This window comes from Ahaetulla prasina, chromosome 2 (genome assembly GCF_028640845.1).
Source record: "Ahaetulla prasina isolate Xishuangbanna chromosome 2, ASM2864084v1, whole genome shotgun sequence".
Classification (NCBI taxonomy): Eukaryota; Metazoa; Chordata; class Lepidosauria; order Squamata; family Colubridae; genus Ahaetulla; species Ahaetulla prasina.
The window spans coordinates 33,068,797-33,095,010 of NC_080540.1; the positions used below are offsets into that span (position 1 = coordinate 33,068,797).

Consider the following 26,214-nt stretch of genomic DNA (forward strand, 5'->3'; position numbering starts at 1 on the left):
AAAATGATTCCTAATAGGTATTCCTGTGCCGCCAAAATGATTTAGCATAATGCGTTGAATGAGATTGCTAAGTCAAAATATCTTTTTCCTAAGTGATTTTCTTGCTGTGTCTCTGAATGTCAGAGGGGAAGAAGAGGACATCGCCTGCTGAATATCATTGTCAGTTTAAAAGTTTTACACTGAATAATTCATCCTTAGGAAAGGATGAGCTTTTCTTCATTGCGTAAGTCAGAAAGGCTCAGCAATACTAATCATGTTACACCAGTAGTGGGTTTCAAAATTTTTTATTACCGGTTCTGTGGGCATGGCTTGGTGGGCCTGCCAGGGGAAGGATACTGTAAAAACTCCATTCCCTCCCCACTCCAGGGGAAGGTTACTGCAATATCCCCATTTCTTCCACATTCCAGGGAAAGTTTACTGTAAAATCTCCATTTCCTCCTGATCAGCTGGGATTTGGGAGGCAGAGAAGAGATGGGGACGGAGCTGGTCAGAATTTTTACCACCGGTTCTCCAAACTACTCAAAATTTCTGCTACCGGTTCTCCAGAACTGGTCAGAACCCACTGAAACCCACCTCTGTGTTACACTAAAGATTTGCACTGGCCCCTCTTTGATGCCACCTCGGCTGCTAAAGCACAGCAATCCATCATTCTGTTGTTTTCCACCATCTGTGTTGATCATCAGCAGACCAGTGTTGATCTCATGGGTGAATCCCCACTAATTCTTTCAATTACTAGACCAAGAGATGTAACCTTTAAGGTGCAGTGGGATTAACCCAAGTTTTGTTGGCTCAAGTTGCTGTGCCCTCTTATTCCATTGCACTGACTGTTGACTGGGGAATTCTTGGGGCTCTCTGAACTTGGTTGCTTTCTTGCAGATGTTTCATTACCCAACTAGCAGCATCATTAGTGTTAGAAGGGAGTGAGGTTTCATCTCTGTTAATATACAGGTGACTTGCGCTGTAAGTGTTGGTGGAGGTGGTCTTGATTAAACAGTGTAGTAGGGTCTCCTGCTTGGTGGTGGTGGGGGTTGGATTAGATCAGGAGTCTCCCACCTTGACAACCTTAAGCCTGGAGGACTTCAACTCCCAGAATTCCCCAGGCAGTTTTGCTGGCTGGGGAATTCTGGGAGTTGAAGTCCGCCAGGCTTAAAATTGCCAAGGTTGGAGACTCCTGGACTAGATGACCTATAAGGACCCTTCCAACTTCTATTCTATTCTATTCTATTCTATTCTATTCTATTCTATTCTATTCTATTCTATTCTATTCTATTCTATTCTATTCTATTCTATTCTATTCTATTCTATTCTATTCTATTCTATGATTGGGGTATTGTTCAGGGCATGTGATTGATGGATTGGTGGTATTGTAAGCCATACCCCACTCAAGGAACTGCCAGTTCAGGCAAACAATGAAATAATCGTCAACAGCCTGATTTAGGAAGCACCAAGAACACCCCCACCAACATTGGTAGGGAAAGTCACTTGTATGTCCACAGAAAGCAATCTCCACTCCCTTCTAGCACTGATGATGTTACCTAGTGGAGTAATGAAAACAACCAAGCTGACAGAGCACCAAGGATCTCTCAATGCAAGGTCACAATGCAACCCTGAGCTACAAATATTATCTTCTATTGGTGACTGTTGGCTCTTAGTTAGATACTAGTTCAACATAGGAGATGAATGATGTCCCCCACTTTATGATACAAGTCTCTTAGTGGACCAGAACAATCTAAATGGCATATTAAATATAACCCTATCCTCCTCCTGTGGGTGGATGCTAATGGAAGAACCATAAAAACATTGTTACTATAATTCTCAATATCTGCCACTGAAATGCCTAATAGCTGTGATATTCTGATCCCATTGTGGATACAACTGTCATCAACACTCACTACATCACAGTAAAGAAAAGTTATCAGTTCAGGAAACGTAACCACAAATTGTTTCATAGTCCTTTTAAAGGACTTTTAATAGTCCTTTTCATAGTCCTTTAAAAAAAAATGGCTCCAATATTTGGCCATTCCAGAACGTGCTACAAATTCGATAAGATTGCTACTAAAAGTTACCATCCTTGTACCAGACAGATCAGCCCCAAAGTGTGAAGCAGTCCTGGAATGACAGTTGCTAAGATAGAGTGTGTAATATTTATCTCAATTCTGTTACATTATCTGACAAAATTGGATCAATGCCTTCGTGAACCCATTATTTGAAACTTTCTCTTTGAAGTTGCGGTTTCAGATTATAGGTAGCGGCAAATTGGCATGGTTTCATGTTAGTGGGGGGGTTTGTTTGTGCGCATGTGCTACATCTAAATAATCAGGTTAAAAGAAAAGGTTCACCTCTTCAGCTCAGTCTTACCTCATCGTAGATGTTGTCATTTCTGTCAAAATCACCTGGCTTCCTTGGAAGTACATGGACATGAACGTGCTAAAAAAAAATGAAATCAAATTCAAGGTTAGCCAGAAGCTTTTATTAGATCAGATTGGTTTTTTTTAATGCTCTCAAATTCTTTCGCGTGGTGTTATTGTTTTTAATGATCCCTTTTGTAAAGCTTATCTTTATTTGCCATCTTCATCTCGGGAAGCATCTTTGTGGGAGCCCAAAAGGCAGTTCCTACTTGTTAAATAACGTAAACAAGGGGCCCAGAGAGTTAAGTAAATAAAAATAGTCTCTCTTCTGAAATATATGGAGGACAGAAAGAAAACTCCACGGTGATGGGGGATTTTGAGATAATGCTGAAAGGTCCTGGGGAATTACAAGATGCCACTCTGCATTTCAATTGTTATTGAAATGACAGACCATCACCTAGCTGTCAAGTTAAAATGATAAGTATGACTTTTTTCCAAACTAGATCTTTATAAACTCATTTAACTGAGAATGGTGTAGTCTACCGGAACAACATTTCTCACTTTGGACTCAAAGAGACTCTTCGCTTATCAGCCTAAGCCAAGGTTCACCAATTCCCAGTCTAGATGTTTACAAATAAGTGATGCAGACAACCCCCAACTTATCTATCACACTCAACACAGAACAGAAAGTTGATGGAGACAAACATGAAGATGAATCATTATTATTATTATTAATATGTTGTTGTATGCTGTCAAATCTTCAAACTGCAAAGTGACTTATTAAAACATATTATATACAATTATAATTTCCTCAAAGGATCTGGAGCGTACAGTAAACAACAAAAATAACCACTAACAGATAGCTAGCACATAAAAAAAAATCCAACAGCTAATGGCATGATCACCATGGAGAAAAATCAATTAATGCAGTTGATTGCAATAATCAATCATGGGAACTTGTCACACAGCCTAAATACTTCCTAGCAAAGAGCCCTACTGTATACTTCCAGACATATCCAAATAGAGCTCATTGCATAGTTGTATATGAGGGTGCCTGGTAGAGAATATGGGAGTGAAATATAAGCAAAAATGAGTTCACCACAATGGCACTGGAAGGACCCACAATGAACTGCATATTGGGGGAAAGGAAGTCCTGCTGACTAGGACTGTGCAGACAGTTGAAGAAACACTTCGCAAAATTCATTGGTCCATGCACATTGCACCTCCTTAAAGCAGTGGTCTCCAACCTTGGCAACTGACTTGTGGACTTCAATTCAATTCTGGGAGTTGAAGTCCACAAGTCTTAAAGTTGCCAAGGTTGGAGACCCCTGCCTTGAAGCATTGAAAGGATTGAGTCTTCCTAAGGTTCAATATACCTGCTTCAAAGGCTAATCCTAGATGTCTACATCCCATCCAGGCACAGTTGCTTTTCCTGGCAATCCCAGCACAGTTGTTGTCTGTGAGCGTGCACATGCTCACTGCTGTTGAACCAGACAACCCCAAGTTTCCCACAGGATACAAAGACTTTGATCTTTCAAGAAGAAACATTAGTCATTTCTTTCAATGCCCTTGGGAAGTATTCCTTTTCAATGTCTTGGAAGTCTTATTATTCAACATAGCTGATTCACATGACAATAAAACCCAAACCCTGGTTAGAAAACTCAGTCACAAAATATAATGTATTGTGTTCCATAATATAAAACAGAGGTCTCCAACCTTGTCAACTTTAAGACCTGTGGACTGCAACTCCCAGAGTTCCTCAGCCAGCTTTGCTGGCTGAGGAATTCTGGGAGTTGAAGTCCACAGGTCTTAAAGTTGACAAGGTTGGAGACCCCTGATATAAAACATAGCATGGGTTAATATTATGGCCTGGTTCATATAAAATGTTGAAGTAATGATTGATTTCCCACAATACAATGGCTCACAAATGATTCAATCACAGTTTTGTGTAATCTACCTAGACAAAGGTATGAAAACTCTAGTGTGAACTGACCTACTCATGTGTTGGTCTTTAATATTCTAGGTACATCTGTCTCTGTACCTATGTGTGCACCTGGATAAAATCTATCTATGTGTGCACCTTTCTCTGTAGCTATGTGTGCACCTGTCCATTAGCCTCTTATGTAGAAAATGAATTATTTCTTTTTAAATCCACATACAAAAATATAAGCACATAAAACACAAGCAGAAATACAAGGCATGCAAAAAGGGGCACACTAGAGTGGGAAAATTATTAAAATCTATTACAAGATTACATTGTGACAGGTTTATTTTAAAAAAAGAAAACATGAAAAACAGATAAAAGGTACTGAATTAAGCCTCAGATAAAATAAACATCTGCATGTTTGTACAAAAAAAATGTTGCCCAAAGCAAAATGGTGTAGAAGAAATTATTAATCAAGATTCTTGGGCAAGAAATCGTGCAGTTGAAATATACAACAAGATAAAAGTAGGAAAATGAAACTTCAGCTTCAGCTGCCACCTGTTTTGTTTTGTTTTTTCCTTTCAATCATGTCTGATTCCTGGAGACCGATGGGAAAAGTCCTGCAATTTTCTTGGACATTTTTCACTTTTTTGGAAAACCACTTTTTTCAGAAGTGGTTTGCCATTGCCTCCTTCCTAGGGCTGAGAGAAAATCATTGGCTCAAGTCACCCAGCTGATGTTGTGCCTAAGGCGAGACTAGAACTCCCAGTATCCCAGTTTATAGCCTGATGTATTCGGAGGCAAAATAAACTTCAGAAATACTTCCGAAGTGTGAAGCCAAAACTTACTTGCTACTAAGCTTGTAAAAATATTGTATTCTCCAAATTAATTCAAACAACTTGGAGTATTAAATTGATTTACATTGTTTCGACTTTTTCTATGTACACATACTATATGTGTGTTCAGTGATCCAAACTGTACCAGGTTTTAGCAAATTTCTATCTGAATTGATACGTCTACAGTGAAGTGGATCCATTTACTGAATTGATGGGTGTATTCAGATTGAATCAGGCTAGATTTGCACATTACCCCATCTCAAACAAATAAAAATAAAAAAATCTATATCTTTCTCCTTGTGTTTGGCTGAATGAATCATCATCGCTGCCACCAGTTTGCAAACCAGAACATGGTGCTATTTGTATCTGAAATCAACACACCCAAAATTTCCGAATACTATTTCCTAGCTGTTTTTCTGGCTGGAGGTCACAGAAGGCTCTGTATGTATCAATAAAATTTAGAGTTATCTAATGCCTGCCCCAGCTGGGCTAAGATCAGCTTATGAAGGCCATTTGCCGATTGGAATATAAATACTTTTGCTGGGACCAATTAATAGAATTTAGGTTTGTTTGTTTTTCTCGGAAGACTAATATTTTATCTTTTGTTATTATCACTAGTCTACACTTTTCAGTATAACTATGGTAAAATTGCCAAATGAAAGTAAAGACACTCTTTTTATTTTAAGCTTAAAAATAGTTCTTTTGAGTAATACATCAGCAATAGTGTTCTGATCATGTATTATACTAATACATCACAAGAGCAATAGTGCTCTTATGATGTATTAGTGTAATACATCATCCCAGCATCGTTGCCCTGATGATATATTGCTCAAAACCACATTGTGAGCTTAAAAGCCACTCGTTGGTACCCTTGGGCCCTCATCTACACACTCACTTGGAAAATTAAAGATTCATTGAGGAAAAATAGAAGGTAAAGCGATGCTTGTATATTGATTGTAAAAGTGGTAGTAAAATTAGAATCCACCAAGAAACCTTTAGTTTATCATTTGGCCCCTACATTATATGATTAATTGGAGTTTCTTCTTTGGATAGCTAGGCTTCGGTACACTATTAAGTTGTTTAACTTTTAATTGAAATTAATGACATTACATTAATATCATTATATTAACATATGCATATTGTTTAAGTTCTTCCTGCCAGCTTCAGAAAGTTCTGTTTCCATTCACGTACACATGCACACTTGGACATACACACACAAACACAAACTCAACAGACTTCAACTCTGCTCACCTTTAGGAAAGCTGTTAAGACCTGGTTCTTCCTTCAGGTATTAGAGGACTATTTGAATGAGGGTTTTTGTTTTCTGTTTTGGTTGTGCAGTTACATTGCTGGGTCGTCATTCTATACTTTGTGTTTACATATTAAATCTGTTTAATGATATGAGGCGAGAATTTTTTTTCCTGGTTTATTATTTGTTTTTTTATGCTTTGCGCTAACCAGAGTTAGTTGAACAGCCTTATAAAATTTGTTAATAAATAAATATCTATGCATACAATATATGGTAAAGATACATACATACATACATACATAAATACATACATACACTGTGCTTCATGATCAGTGTGGGAAGCACGACCAAGGACCAGAAGCCAGACTGGAGCGGCAACATTAGCCATTTCAAACCCCTCCAATCCATACATGCAGCAGACTGACACCCACTATGAAGATGTAGCACGACCACGACCACGAAGCCAAACAACAGCAATGCAACTCACCAGCTCAAATCCCCCTGCAACTCAGACTAATCTGAGCACAACCAAGCCCCCACCCAAACAGGACACACCCCCAGCCAATCAGAGCACAAAAAAACCCCATCCAATCAGAGCACAGCCAAGCTCCCACCCAATCAGTTCAAACCCCCACTAGCAGTTAAAAAGGAAGAAACAGCTGCAATTACACATTGCTCCCAGAAGCACGAAGCTGAAGCCTGAGGATGACGAATGAGACTTCGTTGAAACGTCGCCAAGACACTTCCAATTTTACGCGGGAGAAAACCCGAATAACCAAAGACCTACATACAAATACCTGCGAAAACCTAATAGCACAATGACTATAATTCTTGCCAAATAGAAATGTGTTGGTTAATTTTTTTGTAGCTGTTGACATTACTTTTTCCCCATTTCCCAAGTGTCCTGCTTTGCGCTTTCTGTTTCTGGGGGTGGGGTGGGGGGTTTAAAATTCATTACCACAGAGTTTCATCATTTTCCCATGTTCCTAAGGTAGACATTTAATCCCCATCTCCCAAGTAGCCCATAGAGTTTAAGGATATGTTTTCCACACAGTTCAATCTATGATGCCGTTTCATCTCGAAAGTCATAAAAATGTTCCCATTTTTGTGCAGAATCTTGCTTTATGATCAAGGCTTAGAGAAGGGCAATGACAAACGTGACAGGAGGATTTTATTACACACGTTCAGGGGAGGGAAAAGATGAACCATTATAGTGCATCTAAGTGAAACTTAACTCTCTCCAATGTACCATTAAATAAGGGAAAATCCATGTGGTGTTGCAAAGCGAGTCACTTCTCTTGGAGTTAGCCCCCAATTTGATAGGTTTGCCTTTCAAAAAGCGCATCTTGTTTTCTTGGTTAGGTATTCTTGGTTCAGATATAATTATGATATTAAAGGAAATCAGAATTTCTGAGCAATGGGGTGAACTATTTGTCTTCTGGGAAGCTGGATGGAAGCTCCTCTACCAAATGGGTTATTTAAGTGTAGATTGCAGCTTCCAATGGATCATTAGGATCTGTGTTTCTCAAGGTATTTAAAAGCAATTTTCTATTTCTTATTCATCCAATTCCAACAATCCCAAGAAGTAGAGTTCATGCTAAATGAAACCGTCATCAGTCAGTCAGTATTAGTCTCTTTATGTTAATAGGGGATGGGAGAATTTATTCTCTGCAAGACATTTATCATAGTGTATTTTTTAAAGAATAACTTATACCTGGTGAATCCTATTTTCTTGATGCAGAATTATATTGCCGATCTAAAATCAGAAGGTTTTAATATGAACTAGGTTACTTATTTTGGACAAGAAGACTGATGGTACCTAATCTATCAGAAGTGTGTTTATCGCAAAGAAGCAATGGTGAACAAGAAGCAAATAATACATGGTTTAATAGAATAGAATAGAATAGAATAGAATAGAATAGAATAGAATAGAATAGAATAGAATAGAATAGAATAGAATAGAATAGAATTTTATTGGCCAAGTGTGATTGGACACACAAGGAATTTGTTTTGGTGCATATGCTCTCAGTGTACATAAAAGAAAAGAAAAAGAAAAAAAATACCTTCATCAAAGGTATAACATTTATGTTGTACATAATGTGATAGGCAATGAGAACATTCCAGTACTAGTTTCTGTCTTCCCATAATTGGTACTGTAATGAAAAATGCAAATACCCATCTTTATTATTGAATGGTAATATATTTACTGGATTTTTCGGACTATAAGATGCACCAGAGTATAAGATGCACCAAGATTTCAAAGAGAAAAACAAGCAAAAAAAGTTTTTGGCCTCCGCACATCCGGTTTTTGCCCTCCCCAGCCCCCAGAAGTACTCTGCAGGCCTCCCAAACCCTCTGTGCATTCTATGTTTATAAAAAATGGGCCCGTTTTTGTGAAAAATGGGCCCGTTTTTGGTCTCCCGAACCCCCCACGCATCCCATTTTGCCCACCCCAGCCCCCAGGAGCATGCTGCAGGCCTCCCAAACCCTCTGCATGCCCTGTTTTTGCAAAAAATGGACCCGTTTTTGGCAAAAATGGGGTGCACAGGGCAGGGTTTTGGCAGGCGAAAAAAATGGCCATATTTGTTGTATAAGATGCATCCACATTTCCTTTCCTCTTTTTTGGGGGGAGGAGAAGTGTGTCTTATATTCTGAAAAGTACAGTACCTTTGCATGTGGAATCCTTGCAACAGGAGTACCCAACTCCCGACCCCCAGTCCATGGACCAGCACCAATCTGTGGCATGCCAGAAACTGGGCCGCGCAAACAAGTGAAGCCCTATCTGTGGGATGCAGGCAGCATAGCTAAAACCACGCCCCCTCCGATCCATGGAAAAAAATCTCTCTCCACAGAACCGGTCCCTCGTGGTCCAAAATATGGGGGCCATTGCCTTAGAACCTGTAAATATCTTCTGCTGGTGGTTCACTATTGCTATTTACAGGAGTCAGAGGGAACCGAATGCATCTCTTTTATTTAAACAACAAATGGGTTGTGTGGCCTCTTTTTGGTGACTCTTGTTTTGTCTTGTTGTTTCTGAATCAATAAAAACAGCAGGGGTCTGATTGCAGAGGTCCCAGGCTGTGGGCGTGTGCACGGAGTTTGCGAAGGTTAGGAACAGAACATACATAATAAACTGAGTTTTCCCTACTGTTCCTGTAATAGAACCAGGAGACAACAGCAAGAAGCAATTACATCTGAAGTGATTTCCTCTTCCTTTGCTTTCTGGAGGAAAAAAAGGATGAAAGGAATAAGAACAAAAACAGCAGAATGGAGTAATAAGTGCCATGCAGAGGCAAACATCTGGGAAAAGGAAACATAAGCCTCTTTCTAATATGCCTTCCATTCCAGCAACAGTCAAGGCACTACTTTGTCCTTAGTGCCATTGTGTTTTGGTCCACTTCTGAAAAGGACCCTTATGCACGCCCAACACCAAGAATGTCAGCCTTGCTAAAAGAATTTTGTACAAAATTCTGCCCTACAAATATTGTTTTATAAAATAAGAATATAAAATCACTCAGCTTCCTGAAACAGAAAAGGCAGTTAAATCACTTCAGAAGGAAGAAGGAAGGAAGGAGAGGAAAGGAGAGGAAATGGAAGGGAAGCAAGGGGAAGGGAAGGGAAGGGAAGGGAAGGGGAAGGGGAAGGAGAAGGGAAGGGAAGGGAAGGGGAAGGAGAAGGGAAGGGAAGGGAAGGGAAGGAAAGGAAAGGAAAGGAAAGGAAAGGAAAGGAAAGGAAAGGAAAGGAAAGGAAAGGAAAGGAAAGGAAAGGAAAGGACTTCATATAGGCTTTTTCTGTAAGCAATAGACCATGAAATCCTACATATGGCTTATGATATGGGTCTGTAAAAGAGCAAAAAACCCTGGCTTCATTACTTTTAATCCTCATAACTTCATGCACAGTTTGTGCATTTGTGTTGGGCAGTGTTCAGCATCAGAAATTTTGATGTTTTCAGGTTGAAAAGTGTATTCGCTTTCATTCAATCTAAATTTAATTCAGATTAAATTAACTAAACCTTGTTTATCAAATATTTCTATTCAGAGCTCAGCTACAAATGTTGGAAGGGATTTGAAGACCCCCTGAGTGGGGCTCTCCATAGTGGGCCTGAAGCAGCAACAGCTTGTGACTTTTTATTAATTCTTGGATGTAGTCAAAAAGGGCTTCTTTCATTTGTAATAAACATTTAGGGAAGTATCAGAAATTGCCAATTATTTCCCCAATCTCATCGAAGCATTTGTGTGAATTTAAATCAAGAGCAATGAAACCATCTTTGCCACAAATGCTGCGTTGGCTGAGATTTTAGCAGTACAAATTTGACCTGTTTGGAGTTGTGGTCCGGTTGATTCTAAGGATTAGAAGAGAACATTTAACCCTGGGCCAGAGGCATCCTGCTCCTATACCACACCCTTGACCTCCCCTAAAGGGGAAAGAATGGGCCAAAAAATTCAGTCCACTCTTTGTGCCCTTTAGAAAAACAGAATTTAAAGCCTCCAACCCTTTCAAAAATCAAACCGTAGTTTGAATAATCTACACAAAGGACTTCTCATCTCTCATATTTATACGATCCAAAGAAAAAAACATGACTCAATAGGTCCGTCTTATTGAATTTTTAATTTGCTTCTTTAATAAAAGAGGTAAAACATTCAAGAAGGAGACCTGAAACCTGCGCCTTCCTCATTCAGTCAAATTAATTAGCAAAATGAAAAGACTTTGTATTTCAAAGGGCAGGTTCAGAAACACATTCAAGGAAACACTTCAAGATGCAAATTAGAATCAGCCGAAAAGTAGGATTGCTAGATTCTAAAGTTGTCAATACAGAAAATTTATTAGCATCTAAGAACATTACAATCCAATGTCAAGGATTTTTGTACGATTTTATCATGGTTCGGTTTGAATGTTCCCATTGTACAGGTAGTTCTCGACTTACAGCCACAACTGAGCCCCAAAATATCTATTTCTAAGCGAGACATTTGTTATATGAGTTTTGCCCCATTGTCCTAGCTTTCTTGCCAAAGTTGTTGAATGAATCACTGTGTTCTGTCCCCCTCCCCACCTCACATAGAAGAACGCAGGAACGAGCGTCTAAGAGTCATTTATTCTACAACCGACCTGAATTTCCTTTGTGGATAAAACACTTGGCAGCTACAGTTCAAATGCCTGCCAAGTTCCTTATCACTGTCAAGAGACGGGAGTCCACTTGTCCGTAGGCTGTTGCCGGGGCAGCCAAGAATTCACAGAATAATTCTTTCACACAGTCCAGGCCTTAACTCAAAAACAACCGATCCGAAGTTCATGCTTTGTAGTTTTGTCCGTCACAGGGGCTACAGAGCAACTCCACCCACCTTTATCCCCTGTGGGGTGTGGCTCAGTGACTCAGCACTCTCTGGGCCTGCCACACCTCTTCCTTTGCTGCGCACGCTTCTCCTTCCAACGCTGCCTGGGATCAGTCCAGGATTGATCCTTCTCACCCTCTGTTGGTGGGGGCTCCGACACGCCTTCTTCCTGGCCTTCAGCTGGCACCTGAGGCGTTGCCAGAAAGGAGGGACTTGGAGAGGGAGGCCTTGTCAGCTCCTCCCCCTCACTCTCAGAGTCATCCTCCTCCATGAGGACAGGCTCGGGAGCCGGAGTCACAACACACTGCAGTTGTTAAGTTAGTAACATGGTTGTTAAGTGAATCTGGTTTCCCTATTGAGTTTGCTTGTGATAAAGTTACAAAAGGTAATCATATGATACCATACACACACACACACACACACACACACACACACACACACACACAGGATGCTCATCATAAATACATGCCAGTTGTCAAGTGTTCAAATTTTGATTATGTGACCATGGGGATGCTACAATGGTCATAAGTGTGAAAAATGTGTAAGTCATAAATCACTTTTCCCACTGCCATTGTAATTTCAAATGGTCACTCAATGAACTGTTGTAAATCAAGGACTACCTGCAATGGGAAAAATCTTGGCATGAAAAGGACAAGATCTTTCTCCCCCAAAAGGAAGGTGGAAAGCAAGTGGGAATGGAATCTACAAATACAATGAAGAAGGGGGGTCACCACAATGTCAAGATTGTGGGGGGAGAGAAAAAGAATATAAGGAATGAAGTGAACGAAGCAAGAGAAAGACTAGCAGTCACTTGGCCATAGCTCCTCTTTATCAACACATAGTGAGCATTTTATCATATACACATTGTATCTTGCACATATTCACCTAAGTGGAGAATAGGAGAGAGATATAGATTGCTTATTTAATTACTTTGCAAAGTCTGAACTCCATCCTTTCTAAAGCCAGCTTTTAAAACTTCTCCATCAAATTCACGGGAAAATAGATTGGGTTCGTGATTTCTTGGAAGTTCTGCACGGAAGGAGACTTGTTCAACAGTGCCTGAAGAGAACAACTCCGTTTTAGCTGTAATACTTTTCCTCCTTCCCCACAAAAGTGGAAATGGGGGAATTCACACCTAATATCTTTCCTTAGGATTTCATGGAAACATGAAAAGGTTGCTGATGTGAAAAAGCTGGTTGAAAGAAAATGCAGAAAAAAAATAATGTCTCTGGTACGAGTTTCCTTCTTCCATCTTCAAAATCAGATAGACATCCATCTCTTCATTTTATCCCTAGATAAAAGCCCATTGGTTTAATATTGTTTTTATCACAATCCCAGTTCCTTAATTTACAAAAGGTTTTAAAATAAACATTTACTCCGTGAAGAACAAATACTTAAGTGATGTTCATGAGGGGAGTTAGGCATTCTGAAGCCAACCATAGCTTTTGTCAAGCTTCTTCTGGTGTTATTGCTTAAACTTCCTTTCAGGAGTATTTTATCTAATAGAATTTAGGGGTAATATTATCAAAGACGCTCTCTCCCTTAAAAAAAAAAGTGAATCATCAAATTGTTCTCTTAAAGGGAGCGTTTATGTCTCTTCAGCGATTCTAATTTAATTATTATTATGACTCTAACATCATAATAAGTCCTAGTGGAAAATCATTTAAATATGAGCCAAAAGTGTGCAACAGCTGCCAAAAAAGCCAACACAATTCTAGGCTGCATAAACAGAGGAATAGAATTAAGACCACGTGAAGTGTTAATACCACTTTATAATGCCTTGGTAAGGCCACATTTGGAATACTGCATCCAGTTTTGGCCGCCACAATGTAAAAAGGATGCTGAAACTCTAGAAAGAGTGCAGAGAAGAGCAACAAAGATGACTAGGGGACTGGAGGCTAAAACATATGAAGAACGGTTGCAGGAACTGGGTATGTCTAGTATTATGAAAAGAAGGACTAGGGGAGACATGATAGCAGTGTTCCAGTATCTCAGGGGCTGCCACAAAGAAGAGGGAGTCAAGCTATTCTCCAAAGCACCTGAGGGTAGGATAAGAAGCAATGGGTGGAAACTAATTTGGCAACTCCAAATCTCAATCAACAAATGCTCTGTCTTACACATTGGCCAAAAAACAAAAAAACAAAAAAAACCAGAACACAAAATACAAGCTAAGTGGACATGACCTTGTAGATGACCCTCACTCTGTCAAGGACCTTGGAGTACTCATATCAAATGATCTAAGTGCCAAAGCCCACTGTAACAACATCGCCAAAAAGGCATTAGGAGTTGTTAACCTAATCTTGCATAGCTTCTTCTCCAGTAAGATTACACTACTAACCAGAGCATACAAAATATTTGCTAGACCAATTCTCAAATACAGCTCATCTGTTTGGAACCCACACTGCATACTTGACATTAATACAATTGAGCACGTCCAGAAATATTTCACAAGAAGAGTCCCCCACTCCTCTGCTCGCAACAAAATACCTTATGCCACCAGATTTGAAATTCTGGGTTTAGAAAAGTTAGAACTATGCCACCTTTGGTATGACCTGAGCATAGCTCATAAAATCATCTGCTGTCAATGACTACCTCAGCTTCAACCACAACAATACACAAGCACACAATAGATACAAACTTAAAGTGAGCAGCTTCAAACTCAATTGCAGAAAATATGACTTCAGTAACAGAGTTGTTAATGCCTGAAATGCACTACCAGACTCTGTGGTCTCATCCCCAAATCCCCAAAACTTTAACCTAAGACTGTCTATTGTTGACCTCATCCCATTCCTAAGAGGTCTGTAAGGGGCTGCATAAGAGCACCAGCGTGCCTACCGTCCCTGTCCTAATGTTCCCTTTAATTGCATTCATTTTATGTATTCAATTCATGTTTATACTTATATATATTATTTAATATGTACTCGGCAAAATAAATAAATAAATAAATAAATAAATAAATAAAATAATCAAAGAGAGAAGCAACTTAGAACTAAGGAGAAATTTACTGACAGTTAGAAGAATTAATCAGTAGAATAACTTGCCTCCAGAAGTTGTGAATGCTCCAACACTGGGAAATTTTTAAAAAGAGATTGGATAAACATTTGTCTGAAGTGGTGCAGGGTTTCCTGCCTAAGCAGGGGGTTGGACTAGAAGACCTCCAAGGTCCGTTGCAACTCTGTTTTTCTATTCTATTCTATTCTAGTATGAGGGATTGCTAATTATAATTTTTGCTCAACGCTATTCTGTGCTCTATTTCAAAGACCAAGAGCACATGTAGAAGATCAGTAAAAAGTCAAAAATAAAGATTAAGAAAATGTTATTTTTCTCTCTTATGAAATACAAGATGGCTGCCATCTCTTCTCCCACAAAAGAAATTTTATTGGCTTCATAACAACGTGGGATTTAAAATCTAATTGGAAAGGTTGAAGGCAAAAGTAATGAAGAAAGTTAAAAAAGATACAAAATTAGATCTTTTGTGAAATAGTTATGAAACTGCAGGAGAGGAAAACAAAAGGAGTTTTCTGAACATCACAAAGATTCATAAGAAAAGGAGGATAATGTTTGGATGCTAGACAGTAATTCAGCCTAAGGAAGAAATTGGTACAGAATGCAGGGATTGTAAAAAAGAAATCTGACAAACCAAACCAGTGGTTATGGAAAGGTAAAATTAAGTGTGCCGGCAATTTATCTGTTCCTTAATCGCTGATTGTTTGAAAAGTTCCTCAAATTAAGGCTAGCACTTACGGCTGAGAATTATCTAAAAAGCCCCTTAGATGGCAGATATTTTTTTTACTAACCTTAGAAATGCAACAATAGTAAGATGAAAAGACAGGACAGAGCTATTTTCAGATAGTGTAATGTGTTTGACAAATAATTGCCATGGCAAAACAGAACTACTATGTTTTTTCTCTGGTAATTTAGCCCATTGCAAATCTTACTTGACAGACAGTCAGGATTTCTTACAATACAGAGTCTTATCAGAGATGGTCTGGAGGACAGTCTACAGTCCAATGGTGGACTGTAGTTTGGCTGCTCCAGTGGCACAAGTCATGATGAAGCAATTTAGAATAGAATGAACTTTCCAGAGGATGTGGGATAAGAGAAGAGTACACAAAAGACAGAATTTATGGATTTAACCTTCAAGAAGCTTCTTGAAAACACTTGTTACTGCTTTTGTTTCCAGAAAAGAGGACTGTGCTCCAATAATTTCCTCGCCACAGAGAAGTTTTGCAGGGAATCAACAATCTCTTGAAAGGAATCATCAATTGATATCAATAGGCAGCGGTCAAATCCGGCCAGATCTATCCGGTTCGCGCGAATTGGTGACACCAGTGGCAGGAGGCCCCTCCTACCCACCAGGATGTCATTATGTCCCATTTTTGACCTGCTGTGCATGCACAGAAGGCTATGCGCATGCACAGAAGAGGCGCACGCGCTCACATTCCCAAACTGTTAGTGAAGATAACTGCATTTCACCACTGTCAGTAGGCCACATCACAATCATTATTCAAACACTGATGAAATATTTTCCACAATCTTCTTTGCTCATTGAGATAGGCTGAGACAAACATTCAAATTTTAGACAACTTTTGAAGGAGAGAGTGGCAGGATGAAGTTGAGACAAAATTGTCTCTTGTCTTTTATATTAGGAAATACAATTTAGTAGGGTTTCCTTGGAAGTCATAATAGATGGCAGGCACCACAGGCATTTTCTGGGAAGGGTGTTAGAAGAAAAGTAACAGTTTTGCAGAGTTTTCAAAGAACTGCAGTCCTCCCCTCTAAATTGTGTAATTCCTCAACAACTGGTGTTAATTCAGGGGTGAAATGCTACCGGTAAGGGCAGCAGCGCGAGGATCCACCCACCCACCTGAATGTTATTACTTCCTGGCTAAAACCTTGTTTTCCCCTCTGTGCATGCGCAGAAGGCTTTGTGTATGTGCAGAGGATCCAAGCATGCATGTGACACATGCACACTTCTGAACCGGTAGGGAAGGTAAGCAGATTTCACCCCTGTGTTAATGGTGTTATTAAAGAAGACAACACAAGCAGATCAACATCATTTTCCCTTTCTGGGTGTCCCATTACAGCATCAAAGTCCTGTTCTTGTTTTGTATTTTTTTTTTACTTTTAGAGAGGAATGAATAGAATCTCTCACCAGACATGATACAAATCCATTTACTATAGATACAGAAAGTCTATAGGTGACATTTGAGATTACGGACAACTATATACTTTTTTTTTGGCTTACATGTTGTTTTCTGGGCACTTTCTGCTTTTATTCGTGGAATTATACTTTTTAATTGATTTAAATCTTATCCAAGCCTTCCCTCCCTATTTCCCACAAACAAATTAGAAACCTCCAACACCTGACAGTGGCAGGAATCATTCCAAATCTCCAGCCTCACAGACAAAAAAACCCACAAAGCCTCCAGTTTTGTAATCATCCAACAGGAAACACAAAATTTCTCAGGCTCACGGCAATATTTCCAAAAGATCAATATTTCCTTAGAGTTTGCAAATATCATCGTTTCAGTGTGTGCCATGGGCATGATGAGGCTAAAATCTGCCATTTACACTAGGCTGTCTTAAGTTATTTTTCTTATATACCTAAAAAATGCTACACTACTTTTCTTCAACCCGGTGCCCTGCAGATACTTTGGGATTACAATTCCCAGCATTTCTTGCCATCAAAAAGTGATGAGAACTCCCTAAATGTATAAACAGTTTCTGTGCTGTATTGCTGAGTTTGCATTGTGATCTCAATGTTTTGGCTGGTGCAGTGAGGTCTTTTCAAATGTAAATTATTTTTCCATTCTAAAAAGAACAGCTTTGCAGGGTTTTTTATTCCATTTGATGACAAATTTATGGGACTAGGATAAAATGAAAGGTTCAAGTGAATCAATTTTAGTTGAGCTCGACAACCTCTCGTGCTTAAGGATTTCTCTTCCTTTTCTTATTTCTGACATCATCACTTTTTGTCTTTTAGTTAAAAGCACTAGAAATCATGGTCGCCTATTCTGACTTGCCATAAAAACTGTATTGTAACTTCTTAACATAACATCAGAGTTGGAAGGGACCTTGAAGGCCTTCTAGTCCAACCCCCTGCCTAGGCAGGAAACCCTACACCATCTCAGTCAGATGGTTATCCAACATTTTCTTAAAAATTTCCAGAGTTGGAGCATTCACAACTTCTGAAGGCAAGTCGTTCCACTTATTAATTGTTCTAACTGTCAGGAAATTTCTCCTTAGTTCTAAGTTGCTTCTTTCTTTGATCAGTTTCCACCCATTGCTTCTTGTTCTACCCTCAGATGCTTTGGAGAACAGCCCGACTCCCTCTTCTTTGTGGCAGCCCCTGAGATATTGGAACACAGCTATCATGTCTCCCCTAGTCCTTCTTTTTGTTAAACTAGACATACCCAGTTCCTGCAACCGTTCTTCATATGTTTTATCCTCCAGTCCCCTAATCATCTTTGTTGCTCTTCTCTGCACTCTTTCTAGAGTCTCAACATCTTTTTTACATCGTGGCGACCAAAACTGGATGCAATATTCCAAGTGTGGCCTTACCAAGGCATTATAAAGTGGTATTAACACTTCATGTGATCTTGATTCTATCCCTCTGTTTATGCAGCCCAGAACTGTGTTGGCTTTTTTAACAGCTGCTGCACACTGCTGGCTCATATCTAAATGGTTATCCACTAGGACTCCAAGATCCCTCTCACAGGTACTACTATTGAGCAAGGTACCACATATACGGTACTGGTGCATTTTGTTTTTGGCCTAAATGTAGAACCTTACTTTTTCACTGTTGAATTTCATTTTGTTAGATAGCGCCCAATGTTCAAGTCTGTCGAGATCTTTCTGTAACTTGAGCCTATCTTCTGGAGTGTTGGCTATTCCTGCCAGCTTGGTGTCATCTGCAAATTTGATGGGTTCCCCATCTATCCCTCGTCCAAGTCATTGATGAAGATGTTGAAGAGTACTGGGCCTAAAACAGAGCCTTGGGGTACTCCACTGCATACTTCCTCCATGTGGATGTAGTTCCGTTGAGGACTACACGTTGAGTGCGGTTGGTCAGCCAGTTACGAATCCATCTGGTGGTGGTGCTGTCTAACCCACATTTTTCTACTTTATCTAGTAGTAGGTTATGGTCTACTTTATCAAATGCTTTACTGAAGTCCAAGTAAATTATATCGACAGCATTCCTCTGGTCTACTAATTTTGTCATTTTGTCAAAGAATGCAATAAGATTAGTCTGGCATGATCTGTTTTTGACAAACCCATGTTGGCTTTTGGTTATTACTTTGTTTGCTTCTAGGTGTTCGGTGATTCGTTGCTTGATTATCTTTTCCAGAATCTTCCCCGGTATTGAGGTCAGACTGATAGGTCTGTAGTTTCCTGGATCTGTTTTTTTTCCTTTTCTTCACCTCACTTTCTCTTTAACTTTGAGCCCAGGTGACCTGGAAATTTGGATGGCCACAAAAATACAATGGTAACTAACGAAAGTCCTTCGGGAGAAGGGCGGTATAAAAATCAAAATAAATAAATATAAAAATCGAAATAAATAAATAAAGAGAATATTTGTAACTCAGAGTTGAACTGTGAGGTTCATGGTGCTTTCTGAGCTTGGTTGTTTTCTGGCAGACATTTTATTGGTCTCTTGAGTGGGCCAGACCACTCAAGAGACCAAACAAATAGGCCCTTCCTCCCTAAAGCAGAGACAGAAAACTTCAAAGTCAAGAAGTGGTCTGTTTACGACAAGGGATTAGTAATAGCATCCTCCAATCCCAGATCACATTGCCACTCTCTGACACAAAAACAGATCTAATGTGACCACCACTGTCACATAATTTGTTGGGTAGTCTACGGTTGCCATGGTCACAATGAGCTCCTGAGCCATCTTTGACTCCAGGCACAGAAAAGGAGGTTGAATTATTCCAGGACCATAAGTCTAGAAAATGCCATTATCTATTTGTCTCCATAGTCAGGTGACTTGGACAAGGATGCTGCTACACTGGAGAGTAAACAGCAGTCCCAAATTACAGTGTATCCTTATGGCCCCAATTCATAAACAGGCATTACAAATACTTTACTAATATTTAGTACATCTCCCCTACAAAGCCTTAACTTGAAGCAGCACTGCTTCCAACATAGTTCAAAGGCCGGAGCTGATTTCCAAGCATAGTAACTGCACTGGGACCATTGTAGTCCCTCAATGAGGATCTACGATGCCCTTGGTGCTCCCTGAGCTTGGTTGTTTTCTTGCAGACGTTTCATTACCCAAGCAATGTAATATCAGCGGTGCTAACACCAATGATGTTACTTAGTTTGGGTAATGAAACAGACTCAAGAGTACAACCAAGCTCAGGGAGCATGAAGGATCCCTCATTTCAACCCTGAGCTACAAATATTCTCCTTTATTGATCTAAGATGCCTATTTTCACAGTCATGCAACGTATAGTCTTAAACTCTGGGTGGAGCTCTCCAAAACATACATTGTTGTTATATTTGGTTGAGATGTTTTGAAACCAAAAGAAGGTATACCTTATTTTCAAGTCCACTCTTAATTTCACCATCTTCACATTGCGCATCTCTCCCGCCCCTCACAAGGAATTCATTAAGTGAATTCAATTCTAATGGGAGGGTGGATTCCCAGAATTATGCTGGCTGTGTACTACATGTTTCTATTTGCCAGATGAAACTCTGAGTCCTGGAGACCTTTCAAGTGGCGCTTACATCCAAATGTCCATGTACTGCTGAGCTAAGAGCCATCTGGACAGGAGGTGAAGAAAGGTAAGCAGCATATGAGTAATTCACAATGTCATTTAACCTTTAGAATGGATGTTTTGTATGCCCTCTCGTCCAACAGAAAGCGGTAACCAGCAGAAGGAGACATGGGGATCTTATATTTAATGGCCATTTAGTGGACTGCTGAGACTTTTGGTCTGCGTCTATGTCGGTTGAGTTCATTAGTGTAATTAACCAACAATCAATCTTTCTCAATTAGTTACACAAAAATAGCCACTGTTAGGATCTTTGGAGGCAAAAGAGGGATGGGGCTACTTTTTCTGCTTGATTTCACATCGACTCTTAAAACAGAGGCATGGAACCTTAAGTCACCAGAAGCCAAATTCCTTTAAAACACTACAATTTAATGAAAATGAGAATGTAATGAGGAGCAAAGGTTCTTCTTCTTCTTCTTCTTCTTCTTCTTCTTCTTCTTCTTCTTCTTCTTCTTCTTCTTCTTCTTCTTCTTCTTCTTCTTCTTCTTCTTCTCCTTCTCCTTCTTCTTCCTCCTCCTCCTCCTCCTCTCCTCCTCCTCCTCCTCTTCTTCCTCCTCCAAAAAAGCAGTCCAGTTGCCTTTTGGAAAAGTGTCTGAGAAAACGATGATTTGATTTGGATGGAAGAAAAAGAATCAGCAAGATAAAAGAAGATGCGAGAGAGATGATTGGCTGGGAGATGACCATATTAAGATTTTAATACATTCTCATGCAACACAGCATTTGGTTTGTACACAATGGTATTCAATTACTTACTGGAGACTCAATTTGGCACATGGCTCTGGTTGATTGCCTCCCTACATGCAACACATGTTGGTCCTCTTAATCACAGTTTTGATAGATTTCTAGGTGATGAATTGTAAGTTCTCCTGTAGAAGAGACTGTCAAATTAGTACTACGTTCCTTCCACAAGGAAATAGCTAGCATGACTTCCTCTTTTCTATTGGATTGCACTGATCCAATTGCACCTGCTAGTTACAACGTATGTAAGTATAATACTGAAATGTGCAATTAAGGAAGGGCTGTCATCACTGCCATAGTCACCCAGTATGTCAGAAAACAATCAGACCATCTCAAAAGCAAAAGAGGAGAATAACAATTTGCACTGGATTGTCCTGAAAAGTAGGAATTCCACCTGCCTCAATGCTTCTTTACACTTTCTTAAAATAAAAACGGTTTGCAGCCCTCTGAGTTTTTATTGTGTTAAACCTGCCTGACTTACACTCTTCCTGTCTCATTCTTCCAAACTCTTAACCAAAATAACGATGAGCCTGAATGTTTGACAAGGTTAGAGACAAAAAGGAGGACTTGTTTCTGATGTGCATCTCCAAACTTCTTAACCTTCTAGCCAATTCTTACTTCATTTATTTTTTTCCCTTTTCTATTTCCAGGTTTTTAGTCACATTGCAAATCATTCATTCCAACAATAATTTTGATGTTTATTGCAGCTAGTTAATCTGCCTTGTTAGAATTCAGTTGTCTGGGGACTATCATAGAACTACATCTTGTCCAGGACTCCAACAAGACTCCATGTGAACTTCAATGTATAGACTTCAGTTCTCAGAATGCTGGCTAGGGAATTCTGGAAGTTGAAGTCCACACATCTTAAAGTTGCCACGGTTGAGAAACACAATGTAGTCCATCCATTGCCCAGGTCAGGATCCTGTAGGGCAGGGGTGTCAAACACAAGGCCCACGTGCCAGATCTGGCCCGCGATGTGGTCGGCCCAGGCCGTGGGACTATCCTGGAAAATGTAAGGGGCTGGCTCTTGTCACTTTGGCCCAGTCTACTCACTGTGAAGAGGAAACATCGGGCCAGCATGGATTTCACCCAGTGTGAAGAGGGAACATGCCCTAACCCAAACCTTAACCCTAACCGTAACTCTAACCCTAACTCTAACTCTAACCCTAACCCCAGTGGTGGGATTCAACCAGTTTGCATCTATTTGGGAGAACCAGTTGTTAACTTTCTAAGCAGTTCGGAGAACCGGCTGTTGGAAGAAATCTTATTTTGTTTTTTTTCACTTTACAGGATTAATCCTGTAAGAAAGGTGGGAAGGAAACAATCTGGTGTTATTTCTAGCTTAATCTTTATTGCCCTGATGACAGAAACTTTCTCTCTGGTTAACCCTTATTACATTGTAACTGCTAAGACGAAGCACCCATCGACATGAGTGACATTGAGTTGGTCATGCCCACACAGTCACATGACCACCAAGCCATGCCTACCCAGCTGGTCATTAGGGCAGAGAAACAGTTGTTAAATTATTTGAATCCTACCATTGCCTAACCCTAACCGTGACCCTAACCCAGTCAGCCATGCCCTCCCCACCCCGCAAGGTCAACCACAGCCCTGATGCAGCCCTCAATGAAATTGAGTTTGACATTCCTGCTTTAGGGTATCTCTGAATGATGACTATCCAACCAGTGTCTGTAGATCTTCAGTGAAGGTCTTCTAGTTGCTCACAACTTGAACAATCTGGAAAGCTGAACCTATTTCCTTGCAGTTTTAATCCACTGGTTCAGGACCTGCTCTTTGGAATGATAGGAAATAAGTCCACTCCTTTGTGACAACTCTTCAGATATTTGTAGATTGCTACTATTTGTTCCCTCAGGGTTTTTTTCCCTGTGGGTTATGCACACAGGAGATCTTTCAACTGTTCTTCATAGGATTGGTTTCCTAGACCTCTTTTTATCTCCTCTGAATTTGCTAGAATTTGTCACCGTCATTTTTAAACTATGGTGCTCAATGCCGAATGCAGCAGTCAGCGTGGGGCTTGGCTAGGACAGAATAGGGTGGAAAAAATCTCATCATTTGGACTTCAGTTTCTTTTTTTTTTAATGTTCCAACTGTAGGTCATTACCAGGTTTTATCTTTATCCCCTTTCCCCTCCATCTTTTCTGGAAAATGACCGTGCAATACTTTTTCTTGCCAGCATTCTAATCTTATTTTTAATTATATTATCTGGATATTCATGTTTTATTTGCTGTGTATTCCAATTGTTGACTAGAATTAAATTAAATTAATTCCAATTTAAATAGCATGTTCTTGACTATCTTTTATATAATTAGCCAATGCATGCTTTTCTTTTTTAATAGCTTGTTTGACCTGAAGTAAACCTCTGCCTCCATTTTAGAGGGCAGATATAATCAGTATCATTACAGGAATGTAATGCATAGTAAACAGTCATTAGCTTTCTTGTTTTTCAGTTCAAACTGTCCAGTTTACCTTGTGTCCAGTTAATAAGTCCAACAGTATATTATATCACATGCATGGCCCAGGTATTGATGGCTTTCAAATTATTTCCACCATTCAATTTTGTTTTTATTATTTTTCTCATTGTTTGGATATATTACATATATTACATTACTAATTAGATAGATAGATAGATAGATAGATAGAGATATAGAGATATAGAGATAGATAGATAGATAGATAGATAGATAGATAGACACACACACACACACACACACACACACACACACACACACACACACCACCCCAGCAGAGAAATCCCACCAGTTCTATCCAGTTCACCAAACCGGTAGCGCCGGTGGTGGGAGGCTCCACCCACCCGCCAGGATGTCATTACATCCTGTTTTTTTACCATCCGCATGCTTCCGTTCCCGAATAAGTAGAATAGAATAGAATAGAATAGAATAGAATAGAATAGATTTTTTTATTCGCCAAGTGTGATTAGACACACAAGGATTTTGTCTTGGTGCATACGCTCTCAGCGTACATAAAAGAAAAGGTAAGTAGCGAAGATAAGTGGATTTCACCACCGACACACAAACACACACACACATACCAAATTTTGATAGAATTTCTGAGAATTGATCACAACTGAATGTGCATGTGTGTGCATCACTCTTTAATATAAATGATAACCTGTACTGCTTAACTTTTTTTAAAGGACACAGCTCATTTTAATGTACATTTTTATCAGGTGGGAGTACTTCTGTGAATATAGAAATATTGGTGAATATGACAAGAGCTGGCAGAAAGAATTCATTACAAACTGAACACATTTGTTTCCCTTTATTTCTCACCCTAAAACTGATAGGAACCTTCAAAACAATATTCAGCGGTCCCCAATAGGGAAAGTCACATAAACTAAAGTCTGTTACAAGGGTAAAAGTATCTAGGGAGGTCAGGGTGGGAGAAATGAGACTCAAAGGGCAAAGATAGCAGGAAGAGAAAGGATTAAATAGCCCATGTTGCGCAACTTTTCTGTCTGGCATCACATGTTTCCTAATGCTGTTTTTGTTTCTCTTTGAAATAGAGCCAAGGTTCTGCTTTACTATTCTGTGTGGTATAGTATTCCCTCTTTTTTTTCTTCTTCTTCTTCATCCAGACATTTGCATACAAATTGCTACAGAAATTCCATAAACCTCTAAACATGGTTTCTGGAGGGATGAATTCATTGTCTTGCTTTAAGTCAGAGCTGCAGCTGTTCCCCAAACAGCAGTCAGACGCTGAGAATCTAACAAGGGGATGGGCAGAGATCACCAGCAGAGGGCTAATAAATAGATATTGCTTCAGAAGCCTGCAACCGAAGACTTTAAACCTGAGCTATCTTATTCCAAGATGCCAGCAGGCCATTGAAGAAACCATGACCCGTATGCCACTTACTAGAAGAGCCTTGCTCTTGAATAACGTAACACCTATCCTCTTACACCCATCAGCCTCCCTTCCCTCCCTCCCCCCCCCCGCAAGTAAAGGAATCCATCACAATCAGGGATGAAATGCTCCCGATTCGGACCAGATCGCCTGATCCAGTAGCGATGGCGGCAGGTGGTTCGGAGAACCGGTAGCAAAAATCCCTCCCCCCCCCGCCCCAGCTGAGTCGCATGATCATCAGAGGCTTTTTGTTTTACTTTTAAAAGCATTTTTTCTTCAGCTGAAAAAATGCTTTTAAAAGTTAAAAAAAAAGCCTCTGATGATTGCGCAGCTCAGCTGGGATCGGCAGAGCCTCTTCGGCTGAAGAGGTTGTAGAAAAAATGCTTTTAAAAGTTTTTTAAAAATTGGCCACGCCCACCCAATCACATTACCCCCCCCAAGCCACACCCACAGAACCGGTAGTAACAAATTTAACATTTCACCACTGATCACAATCACCCACAAATGGGGGTTAGACAGGCATAAACTTTAACCAGCATTAACTCTGCCTACCATTTAACATTGATCTAAGTGCCAGAGCCCACTGTAACAACATTGCCAAAAAGGCATTTAGAATTGTTAACCTAATCTTGCTTCTTCTCTGGTAATATTGTACTGCTAACTAGAGCATACAAAACATTTGCTAGACCAATTCTTGAATACAGCTCATCTGTCTGGAACCCGCACTGCATATCGGACATTAATACAATTGAGTGAGTCCAGAAATATTTCACAAAAAGAGTCCTCCACTCCTCTGCTCACAACAGAATACCTTATGCCACCAGGCTTGAAATGCTGGACTTAGAAAACTTAGAACTACACCACCTTCAGTCTGACCTAAGCGAGGTACACAAAATTATCTGCTACAATGTCTTACCTGTCAATGACTACTTCAGCTTCAACCAGAACAATACACAAGCACACAATAGATACAAACTTAAGGTAAACCTCTCCAAATTCAACTGCACAAAATATGACTTCAGCAACAAAGTAGTCAATGCCTGGAATGCACTAACTAACTGTGGTTTCCTCCCCAAACTTTAACCTTAGACTATCTACTGTTGACCTCACCCCGTTCCTAAGAGGTC

General features: G+C 39.8%; 1 protein-coding gene across 1 annotated transcript in view; it reads right to left on the bottom strand.

Moving 5' to 3' along the window:
* FHIT (fragile histidine triad diadenosine triphosphatase) overlaps positions 1-26,214 on the bottom strand; it is a 338,852-nt gene that overhangs the window by 204,619 nt on the left and 108,019 nt on the right. The window contains exon 4 of the mRNA XM_058167804.1: positions 2,359-2,427. Coding sequence (XP_058023787.1) covers positions 2,359-2,427 — 69 coding nt within the window. The remainder of the gene's footprint in view (positions 1-2,358; positions 2,428-26,214) is intronic.